This window comes from Apus apus, chromosome 1 (assembly GCF_020740795.1).
Source record: "Apus apus isolate bApuApu2 chromosome 1, bApuApu2.pri.cur, whole genome shotgun sequence".
NCBI lineage: Eukaryota > Metazoa > Chordata > Aves > Apodiformes > Apodidae > Apus > Apus apus.
Genome location: NC_067282.1, coordinates 162524978 through 162537691, shown reverse-complemented (window position 1 = coordinate 162537691; position 12714 = coordinate 162524978). Strand labels below are relative to the sequence as shown.

The 12714-nt window shown below is 33.9% G+C and overlaps 1 protein-coding gene across 1 annotated transcript in view; it reads left to right on the top strand.

Moving 5' to 3' along the window:
- Nucleotides 1–12714, top strand: part of LRRIQ1 (leucine rich repeats and IQ motif containing 1) — a 109435-nt gene that overhangs the window by 61908 nt on the left and 34813 nt on the right. The window contains 1 exon segment of the mRNA XM_051621621.1: nucleotides 4662–4763. Within this exon segment, the coding sequence (XP_051477581.1) occupies nucleotides 4662–4763 (102 nt within the window).

Sequence of the window (12714 nt, the reverse complement as noted above, 5' to 3'; positions counted from 1 at the left end):
TGTGTCTGCTTCAACTATTTTTACTCTACACTAAGATAATGCAAAAAGTGTGGGCAAGAAACCAGACATTTTGCAGCCAAGTAAAATTGGCATAATGTCATAAATATTCCTGTATATCATGCATAAAATTCTATTGTAAATTCTAATTAAAAATCTAGATACAGCAGACATTATTGCACCTCACTGTGCTTAGAAATTAAGCATCTATGACTCATAATGATGCTAGCTTCCTAAGGACATCTTGGCATGACAGGACAGAATTTCTTGCTTAACTTTGAGTTGCCTTGATTCTGAAAGTTATCTTATTTTTCTTTTAAGAGGGCTGGAAGCCTTGTCTTGCTTTCAGCTTGTCTCTGCTACACTGCTGTGTTACTTCTTGTTTAACCATTTTCTCTCCAAGGGAAAGCTCTCTTGTCTGTGACTGGAAGCAAGAGATGCTAATTCTTACTTCCACATAGGTAGGTAAAAAAAAGCAGCTAAAAAGCAGCTGGAGTAGGCCTTGACTTCTAGAACCAGGACACAGGGCTAAAGATATTTCAGAGAGGTCAGTAAATATTTTTCAGCTCTAGTTTAGAAATTGAAAAATAAAAAATAATTTAAAAATAATTTAAAATTGAACAAAACCAAACAAACAAAACCAACAAAAAACCCAACAAAACAAAACAGAAAAGCAAACAAAAACAAAACAACCCTCCCCCCCAAAAAAACCCAAAAAAAAAAAAAAAAAAAATTTAACCAACTTCCCTCAAAACCCACAACCCCAAAGTAGATTATCTGATTACACAGCATTGATTTGTTGAATTAACAACAGTTGGAATAAAAATCTGGGGGATATTACTATTCCTTGTTATACATGACATAAATGACCACTGGTCTACATTTTCTTAGTAACAGAAAAAAAGCTACTTCTGTTGTTGTTGGGTGTCCCATGTAGCAGTATCATCTAGGAACTCCAGCGATGGATGAGTTGGAGTTCTAATTGGCTCTTCAGTTATGGAACAAAATGTGGTCTTTCTTCCAATGAATTTACAAATTGAATTGTCTTATAGATAAACATCTGTCACTCTCTGCTACTTTGATTTATCAACTCACTAAAATTGGCACAGATACATTAATGTTTTTCTAATTACAGATATTGCACAACAAAAATTAATTACAAACATTTAATTTTTTTGAGATTCATATATTATCAAGTTGTTTAGCAAATGTGGTGGCAGATCAGGCAGTAACTATTTCTTCCATATTGTTTCTATAAAATTGCTTGTGTTTGTCCAACTTATCTTCTATATTTGGAGTCAGCCAAGCAATATGCATTAAATTACCTCCCTGGTTCCTAGATTGCCAGCACAGATCATCATCTAATAAGCCACATTTAAATGAGCATGCCAGAATCCAGGAAGATAGTTGTATGATTTTGAACTATTGTATTCTTTCACAGTTCTCTGTGTGAAGTCTAGAACATTTGATTGCTTGTCATCAAAGCATACACACAGTTTAATTTCCCTAGCTCACTCAGAGACCAAAAAGCACTGGTATTATAAAGTAATCTGTGTAATATTGCCTACATTTTGGACGAGATAGAAAAAAAGGGCCCATTTTTAATAACAAAAGAGCTGTAGGCAATGGTTGAGGTGATCCAGGTAGGTACAAATTCAAGTAGTCTGGCACAGTATTAAACCCCTGTAGATTATTTATGTTCTTTTACGAAGATTCAAAAATAAAACTTCTAATAGAAATCTCCTAGAAGAACTATTTTCATCATTTCTCTCACTTCCCAGTTTGTAGACCTTCTTTACTGCAGGTGCCCTCGTGCACAAATAAGTGTCTGAAAAATCTCGGTTGGCACTAATAACTTCATGTGATTTCACCCAAAAGTTCTTGGTATAGTTTAACTTTGGACTGGTTGGAGTTTTCATAGAATAAGGTGGGAGGCTGGATAAAGGAAGGATGACATTTTCAAAACACTTTGGAACAATTTTAGAAGACTCATATAGGAAAAAAGTGTAGTATTTCAGGAATTATTCTAAGTTAATAAAAAATACTTTGGAAATCCTCAATCACATTTTATCTTAAGAGGTTTTAATTTATTTTGTCACTTTTACATCAGTCTTCTATTAAAGAATGGCACAGTTATGTAAGAAGCATAGTGCTAGAAGAAGTTGGAAGTCTTTTTATCAACCCTCTGCTGAATCAGCACTGCACGCTGGATGTTGGAAGAGTTGTAAATACGACAAATGTTATTCTGTATGTCTTCTCTGTGTATAGTACTTGTATGGCTATGTATCTTTCAAGTGTAGAAAGCACACTAGTAATTAATACTTCACATATTTTTTATAACTTCTGTTACACAACATTTCAGATTTTCAATTTCTTTTTCAAATTTTACATTTTTTATAAAATGTATGGCTATTTCAATATATTTTTATTATAAATCTTGCTGTGATCTGCTCCCCCAAACACTTGCTAGCTTGAAGAACACTAGTTTGCTTCAAATTTTTATTTTTTATTTGGGAGACATGCTAATATAGGCCTACTTTATCCATCTATGCAAAGTGAAAGTATCTACAAATGTGACAATCCGCTTTGTGAATAAAGTGATCCTGTTACCAGAATCATTCTAATAATCTACCTTTAAATCCAGTGGGGCTAATAATTATTGTGGTTCTTCAGTCGTTTTTTTCCATGTATACTCTAGTTAGTAACAGTGGGTTAAAATCTAACATCGTCTGGATTAATCTGGAATCTGTAATCATCAAACAACAAGATGATAGAGGTTCTTCTAGACAATTGGAGGTAACAAAATGTATGGTATCTCTGGTTCTGCCTTGGGAAGAAGGCATGACCTACATTATTTCCATCCATATTTTTCATTATTCCTTCGTCAGTCAAGTTTGCTGATCTGTAGAGGCTAGCACCATTAAGCACATCCTGACAACCAAGTGCTGCTGCTCTGTGGTCTAACCAAGAATGCCATAATATTTTGGCATATTTTGTCAATGTGTTATCTCTTAAAATATCCACACCCCATTAGACATCTTCTCAGGACTTAGAAGGCAAAGATACAGTAAGTCTGCATCATCTTACTTGTGTCAAGAGAGCATTATCTGAGAGAAAGTGGAGCGCTTAGGGACCTCTGTATGTTCCACTAGTTTATAACTGAAGCCTCTACTACAAATATAGAGGTCTAGTCAAAACCAACTTTATAAATTGCTATTAAACTTAAAAATAAATTGCCCACTGACTTAACAGGGCATTCTGATCCTTTATTTCCATAAACAAGGAAACCAGGACAAAAAGCTACTTAATTGGCTGCAGTACTAATAATGCTCTTTTAATATCTCTCAGTAAACATGGTCAAGGTCCTGTAACAAGCTCAAAATGAAGCAGCAGACATAATTAGTAATGTAAATTTATTCTGTCTGAATGCTGTTTGATTCTTTCCATCTCCTTTGTTTTCCTGTTCTATCTTTTCTGGAAGTGTCTCATATAATCATTTTTGCCACACTTGCATTTTTTTTGTGAAAATTTAGGCCTTTCCTAGCCACATCTACTTTCTTGATAGGTTCTATCCCTGTTTTCTTTCTTTATTTTTACTAATTTCTGCTCCTTTCTAAGAGTTTGTGGTCACCTTTGTAGACAAACTGCTTCTGCCTCGTTGTTTGTCAGATATTCCTGAGGTAATATTTTTCTACTTGTGCTATTGTCTTCTTCTTTTAAGCATGTGAAGCAGCTGCTTGATTTTTCCATTGACTGTTACTCATTTTATGATGCTTAGTGTCACACCTACAAAACCCTGTATATTTTGCTTCTACATTCTTCTCAGTCCTTCCTTTTTTTTTTTTTTTTAAGTAACTGACTGGTTTATTCTGCGCTGTGCATAGATTTTTCACATTATTTTTAATCCACTGTTTCCCTTAAACTCCTCCTTTCCTCCTTTGCCAAGAAAACAATTCTTCCTTCACATGAAAAAATAACGCATAAAAACCACCTATCCTTGTTTGTGTGGTTTTGTATTAGTTTAGCTTTCATTAATTAGAAACATGCATTATCTAGATTTATATACAATTTTGTGCTTATCTTTGTTTCTTTGAAAAGCTTTCAAAATAACACTTATGAAACTAATCAATATTTCATACTGTGGCCCTAGATGACTCTATAGACTTTAGCAGTATTTTTTATTTAAGTACGGATGGGACATGGAAGAAGGCTAGTTTATTATCTGCAAGTTTAGCCTCAAAAAGTAAACTGTCTTCTGTTGATATTTTTTAGGTGTAAATGACTTATATAGACTACTGAATAACTCTGAATAAAAGTTTTTAGAAACAGTGCTCAGCATACATTCTGTTAATATTTCTGCTTTAATTTCAACCTTTAAAAACAGATGTTGTTAATATTTTCTACAAATATATGCTTTAGAATTTATTTTTAAATTGGAGATGAGCTAGCTAAAAGATCAACAGTGTTAAAGTCCTTCAAAATAATCACTTTGGTTCTCAGTTGCACATGTATTTATGTTGCTTTATTTTAGAAAGTTTAATCCTTTGTGAATATAAAACTGACTTTCGTTTTTCATTTATTAAGTGGCTAAAAGGTGAAAAATTGCTTGAAGGAATGAATGAGCCAGGTCTGACCTTTGATTTCAACTTGTTCTTGTCGTCTAGACCCAGCTGTGCGCCTGGCGTTGTTCAAAAACAATGAAAATAAACATCTCTGTGTGAAACCACCAAGGAAGACACAGTCTATAAGGGCTGATTACTTTGAAGGTATGAAGAAGTATTTCACTTTATCTCTATGCATATAAGCATATATATCTTGTAATGTCTTCTAAGCAAGACTACTTGAAACGTAAAACAATATGCACAAAGAGAAGGCAGGAGTTAAAGGTTCTTATCTGTTCCTTTCTGTCTCAAGTTACAGCAGTGAAAAATTTCAATTTCAATTCACTGGGAAGGTGGGGGATGCTCCAAGAGATTAATTCATAATGAACTGGTGCCTAAATTATTTATTTTATTATATTTATTAAATCTTCATAATAAGAATAAAAAGCCTCGAAGCATGTCACAGAGGGATAAATACAAAGCACTAGAATAAAATGTTATAAATGAAATGTCACTTCAGATTCCTCACTCAGTACCACCTTTTCTGAAGCTAGCCATTAATTCCTGATGATTGTTAATGTGGTTTAGGAAGTTACTTTCATAGATATTACTTAAAAACTCACCAATTGACAGAAGATAAGAAAAGAATCTGCAGCATATAAATATAAAATCAGTTTTCCAAAAGCATTTAAATATTGATGGAGCTCTTTTAATGTTGAAATTTCATGTTAAAACTCTCCTTGGCTTCAGTACAATTAGAATAAAGCTATTTACTTAAAATACCCTAGTTGTAAGAAGCTGAGCATCTGCAGAGGCATGGTTTTAGTTTCTTTTCATTCATTTTCAACTCAGTAGTGTGCTCGGAAAGTTGTCTCTTCTGTCATTTTATCTTTTTCAAAGACATAGCCTTACACTGTCTGATTTAGGTAGATCCCTCGAAGTAAAATTAAAAATAATAATACTATGTTAAAATTCACTGAATTAGGATAGAAATTAGAACTTTCTGAGACAGGAGTACAATCAGTCTGAGTATACCTGAACTGCAATTCAGTCAATTGCCTTAGCTGTATAAAAGTCCAAATTTGCCTCACATTCATGAGCCAATGTTCAGATTTGGTTGGAAAAAATTCTTGCTGAATTCTGAAGAGAAAAAAAGTTTGCACTATTATTTGCCTTGGATCAAATCATGACTTTGTCCAGAATAAAGTCTTTAGCTACTGTGCCTGATTTAGCACTCCCAGTGTCTCGTATCTATTCCTGTGGCATATGTTTATATGCCAGAATGCACCATATGCTGAAGCAATAGAGCATGCAGATTGCCTGTGAAACACTGAGTGTCCAAATCAACAAGTAATGCCAAAGAGACAAGCTTGATCCCAGGCTCGGTATCCTAAAGTCATTGCAGGTTTAATCTAGCTTTCCTGCCACCAGTTTATCTGTTCCTGCCTGGAGACATTTCCCTTCATTTTGGGAAGTAAATATGTGCATTCTAAATATTACTGATATTACTTTTTGAATACGTGAAGAGAAGGCAGAGTAGCATATTAGATATCAAAAGGTTGCACTCTTGTTTACCTTTATTTCAAGGACCATCATACTCCTTTGGCCAGCTAATAAACTGAGATTTTTCTTCATCTGTCTTATTGAGTGTTTATGTGCAGTCTGCTGAGCCTTCAAGAAAACAAGCAATACACTTCTGCTTGGCCAGAATATAAAATTGTCCTACTACTATTACTACTTCAGATGATGTGGCCAGAAAACACTCGGTTGTGAATTAGAACCCAAGTGCAACATATAGCATTTCTTTATGTGTAGGTGAAATGCCATCAGATAGAACTATGTTTCTAAATTTAGAATTTGATAACACTTTGCACATTATCTACTAAAAAGCAAAGCACCTGCATAGTAATTTCACCAAGTTGTGTTATCAGTCACTTCTTCCCTCACTCACAAAAAATCTTGTTTCCCACTTCCCCTCTCTCACCTTTTGACCATTTCTTCCTCTTTTGTCTGGAATAGATTTCTTTGGGTCTGTTCTGCAATGGGAATTCTTTCTGTAATGAGATGGTTTAATGTTTTCACTCTGTATCCATAAATCGTGTGGACACTGTATTTTAAGGCAAGAGACAGACCATTCCATTGCATGGTGGAAGTAAATTTCCTCCATTCAAGCCCTTTTAACTTTCCAGACTGGTAGTCAGTGCTCTGATAGAAAATTTGGACTCCTATCCCCCTCCTACATCAACCACTTAATAAATTTTAAAAATAACAACAAAAAAAAGTGCATTCTAAATATTTCTACATTATTTCTATACATTGAGAAATGTGAGGAGAAACCACAGCATCAATAGCAAGTACACATGTGTTATCTGTTAAATAACAGAATCACTACTTTTGAAAGGGGATGCCCTCGGAAGTGAAACAATTAGGACAGTTTTAGATTTCCAAACTGGAACACATCATGGTAGTAAATATTTAAGAGGTAATCTAGTTAAAATGTACGATGGATATCTTTTATCTTCATTATGTGTTTAGTTTGTATTGAAGCATACAAATGAGACAAAAAGGGTAAAAATTGTGAAAATTTACAGTGGAAAGGAATGAGCTTAATGTCTGATGTTTGTGTGTTTCTGAGATAAAGGCTGTATTCTGTCATAATTTAATTCTCACCTAAGCTGCTGCATCATACTGAGTGTTATATCATGCAGCATCTGTAAAGCAATATCAAAACAAAGTGAGCCCATACTGTTGATGCAATATTCATCTACTTTCCTGTTACAGAAATTGTGAGGACCTGATATGCAACATGTTGATACCCAGTTTTGAGAACTTGTGCATAACTTTGATCGCATCGGATAATTAATGTATCTCTAGATTGGCATACACACTGTAGGAAAATATATTTCAGAATTTGAGTGACATCATTTTTATGACATTTTAGAAGAGTCATGGTGCTCTACTCACTGATGTTATAAAAATCCCCACAGGAGACCATTATTGCACATTTGTATCACAATAGCACACAAGTTAGAGACAAACCCCTTTGTATTACACGCTTCATCAACAGCATGAGGAAACGTTCTGACAAGACAAGAACATACAATTTAAAACTACAAGCAACTTGTGAAGGTATGAACCATGGGAATATAATTAAATATGTGCTGCATGTGTGTGTATGTATATACATGTGTCAATACAGAGACATACAATCCATGTGTGTGTATACACACACAAATATATATGCATATACCATGAGTGTAAGTAGGCATATAAATTCAATTAGCATAGCACTTCTACTTTTTTATTGTACATTTTGAAAGGAGAGTAAACTGTGAACAATTACTCTCTGGTGTAATTTGTAGCATCAACATACATTTTGTAATCCTAATGCTCTCCGTCTAGATGCTCTTTCGGTTTCTTTAAAATTAGCTTAATGCATATGGTCTTTGAATGATACAGATTAATTAGAATTATTACTTAAATAAAGAGAATTTTTATATCGTAATGATATATTGTGACGTTCACCAGTAGGTTATAAAGTAAGCCACAGAATATGCAAGTGTAAATATGTGTTTACTGCTTCTCTCAGGAAGCTATACCCTGATAACAAAACTGAAGACAGATGCAAGCCTGACTTGATGTACTTTCACTGCTGATGATTTTCTGGATATTTCCTGCAATTATCTATATTGCACTGTTGGGTTTTTTTGGTGTGATAAGCTTGTGCCTCTAGCCTTGTTGTTGAGTTTCAGTTAGTGCTAGTTAGCTGGCAAATAAAATATGTATGCTTACTGTTTTAATGAACATTTTTAAAGAATTTGTTTGGTTTGTAGGTGGTGATATTTCAAAAATGTCAACATTTTGGAAACATCATAAGGAACACAGATAATTTTCCTAATTTCCTATTTTACAGCAAAGCATATTTTTAGAAGGCTTCATGACTACTTCTCCTTTCTAGGAGCTAGTTCAGTCATTGACTTAATGTAAAATAGTCTTTACTATTTTGGATAAAGTTGATCAGGAATAGAAAAAAAATCCATCCTTGACTCCTCTTTTCTTGGAAAGTTCCAATTAGTCCCGGCTGAATGTGTAACAGAGTATTTCTGCCAGCTGTGGGTTGGTAATTACAGGGTTGGTAATTTCATTTGCACAGACGAAGGATACTTACTTTTCCAACCAACAGTGTGAGTGCTTTGTCAAATACAGCAGCTCAAATCTAAAGAAGGAGCCCCCTGGCCTAGCACATTGTTTTGCTACAAGATTTGGCAACAGTATGTATCTTTTGGGGTCCTCTTTAATCCATCTATCTCAATAGTTTTGGTGGGTTTGCCAAATAATTTCTGTTCAGTGAAATAGGAAGCTGGATTCAAATTTGTAAAGCAAACTGGAAGGATGCAGTAGATCACTGAGAGTTGACTCAAACTATCCAAATATTATTTGGATATGATTCACTTAGTTTCTCAGAATTTCCTAACTATGTTCTAATTAATTATGTAGATTAAGTGGTTTATTGGCATATACAGTACATTTAGTTTTAGTCATATCCATGTCCATCAGTGGCACTTCAAAGAAGTGGAAACAATGCAACTTGACTTCATCCAGGAATCTTCACAATAACCAATGCCAGAAAGTTTAACTATATTAAAAATGCATTGGTCTGTGTTGTCAAGAGGTTTACTGTAGTTTGGGAACCTGTAGTTCTAATTGGCAGTACTGTATTTCCTGTCATTTTATGCTCATTGGTGATAAAATAAAAATGTGTATAATGTTAAGACAGATTTTACCGAAACAAATTTGATAATGAATAGATTATGCTTTCTCAGGTGGCTTTTAATCATGGAAATATTTTTTGGTTTCTCTTTAAATTGTCAGTAGAAATAACATTTATTTTTTCATATTGAAACAGGAATGAGAGGTAAAATGATATTTGGATTATGTCAAATGATTGGAAGATAAGTAACAAGGATCCATTTAAAGTTGTCTGTTTTCCAACTTTGTGATAGTTCACAATTATGAAACTCCATTTAGTCTCAAGTGGAAAATGTTGCAAAGCATTCTTATAGATTATTTTTAGTAGTTCTAATTAAAAAGGTGAACTTGAGACTTTGGAAAGTTGTAATTTAAGGTTACCTTTGAGTTGATTATGTGAGCTCATTAAAATATTGTTTCATAATTATCAACATAGTTTCTTAGATTTTCTGTATTATGAAATAAGAATACATCGAAGAAAAAGTATATGTGGTAATTAAATAGAATGTATATTGATTCAAATCACAGATGCTTTTAAGTATCTACCTGAGATTTAAGAAAAGGTACCGAGAGTAGAACGGTCATAATTTTCTTTGCTTTAAATATTTTGTTTGTTGTTATCTAAAAGGATTTTAAAAGACATTGAACTATAGCTAATAGCTTGTTGTAGCTGCTTTAGTCTTTTAGAAATTAGCTATTTTAATGGAAAAATATAAATGGCATCAACTCCCAGGAAGCACATTGTTTGTAAACATCCATTTCTAAATTAAGTCATCAGCTGTGTTCTGAAAAGGATTAATAGCCACATTCTAAACCCGCCCTTGCTGCAATTCTACTAGCTGAATTGCCATATTTACAGTAAAATGCAATTATTGATATCTCCCAGCTCTAGATTTGTATGCCACATTAGGGAAGCAGTTTCTGCACTGGCAAAAATGACAGAACAATGCATTTCCAAAGAATGTAAGAGCCGTCCTGAAATGTGATGAAAATGCATTACAAAAACCTGTAGTGTGGAAGGGAAGGAATCTTTCAAATTCAGATTTCTATGGCTTTGTTTCTTATTATTTAGCTTGAGCTCACACAACAGAACTCTTGCATTGAAATATTTTCTCATTTTAAGGAATTAATGGCTCTCCACCAGCCCTTTAACATGTAAAATGAGTCGGTTACTTGTGTCCAGTACATCCAAAAAGAGCCAGGATAAAATAAACATAAGGAGTTGGATATCTTGGAAAAAATCTGTCATGGGTTTGGGTTAATCATCTCCAGAAGAAATTCAACTTGATGCCTGAAATGTAAGACTTCTTGGAGAAAGCAGTAAAGCCTGAGGCAGTGTTGATCTGAAGGAGTGCTCTCCATGGGTCAGAGCTGCTCTGCTGGCAGAGTGCAAACCCAGTTCACAGCAGCAGTACGCTGAGAAGTTGTAAAAGACTGCAGGGGCCTTACAGTGCATGCACTCAAGCTTCAGTTACATAGTTCTAGTGGCCCAGTTTCTTATTATAAAATAAAACTAAAAAATAAAATCTGTGCCTAATTTTCTAGCCTCCTGTCCATCAATGATATTTTTTCAGTATATGTGCAGTGAAGCAATCCTGAAATTATGGGATGTGTTTAAAAAAAAAGTTAAAACATCATTTATGTGAATTTATGCAGTGGAAGTCAGTGCCTGAATATCTAGAAATTACCTAGACACAGGACTTTTAAAATCATATCCTTGCTTTTCACATTAAATTAAAAGAAAAAAAGGGACTTTCTGATTGCCTGAACAGGAGGTATCTGCCATAGGTACATACCAACCTAATATTACCAATTCTCACTGTGGTTCCAGTCTTTACGGTTCCTGTCTTTAAATGTTAAAGGTTTCTGACCACGTATTTCACCTGCCTGTGTGTTATATCTTTGCTCATGTCTCCACTGTTTTGCAGACTGTTGTAATTTTTGGTGGTATCAGGATTTTATTAGTGCATCAGGCTAGAGAGTGTTTGTTCCAACAAACTTCCAAAAATTGTATTTTATGCAATGTGTAGGCTATCACCTGTGCTTTCATCACAATTTCATCACAAGGAACTGCTTTTAAGAAAAACATTTTTATTGCTTTTTTTGATAATAACTGCCCAATGATGACTTCAGTAGGACTGAGATTTCACCTGAAATGTCACTTGTTTTTCTTATTGTTGACTAAGGTAACACAAGAGTTCAAATAGTTGGGTTTTTTTCATCTTCTGAGATTCTACCTCTCTTTTTTTCTCCTTTCCTTGACATTTTGAGTCCAAAGGCTAGGTAATGAAGATATCTGCATCTCAGACAATGTATATGCAAACAAGTTGACTCCACATTCACAGCTTTTAATACTACATAAGGCAATCATTTTGGATGAATAGACCCCTGAGTACCGAAACATTTCAAATCCTTTTTCATTTGGCCATTCAGTGACCTGATAACTATTTCCTGTCCCTAAGTAAGGTTGTGACCCAGGTCTTAGAGTGCAAAAGACAGATAATTTTAGCAACAAGTTAAATCCAAATGGATTTGGTTGGAGGGGATAAGCAAGAATACGTTTGGCTAAGTTCCTCTAAAATAAAGTGTTACAGCACTCAGATGTAGTGTGTGTAGTTAAAAGTAATTGTTGATTTTGTTGCCATCTGTTTAGATGCCTGGGGACTGTAGTCAGTATTGGGGTGGTTTGTTTACTTGTTTTGCTTTTACTGAACAATACTCAGTATTCTTTTGACACTTCAAAAAAAAAAAAAATTGCTAATTAGGAGGTCATTAAAAGTGCATTTTCAGATATATTCCAAGCATTTACCAAAGTGAGTATTTCAAGCATTAAAATCATATTGGTATGCAAATGGTATTTTGACATAGGCCACAGAAAAAGTATGTTTTATGTCCTCAGAAGTATCATGAATGTTACACTGTACAAGTGTTCATCTTGCAAAAGACTTTTCATCTGGTATGGAGCTATGAACAAGGAATATAATGTATTCTTAGAAATATATTATAGGTAGAATCTTGTTTCATTTGGACAACATGAAACATTTTCAATCACATTGAAAAATGTTTCCTGTAGATTTACATTTTAATAGCAATGCCTCTGCATATTTTAAGTACTTTCTGTGGAGAATTAAAGGGAGGACTTCACCCCAGAGATTTTCAATGATGTGAAAATGTAATAGGTTAAAGTTGCTTATATAATTTTGTATTATTTTTTTTTTTCTATTCTGTAATGGGAACTATAGTGTTACAGAGAATTAATGTGATTAATAAGGTCAGAGATCTACAGTATTTCAAAAAGGTATTTTCATGCATTTAACATTGAACAAACATTTAAATCTCTTTTTTATAAGTAATAATGTTGTGGTCA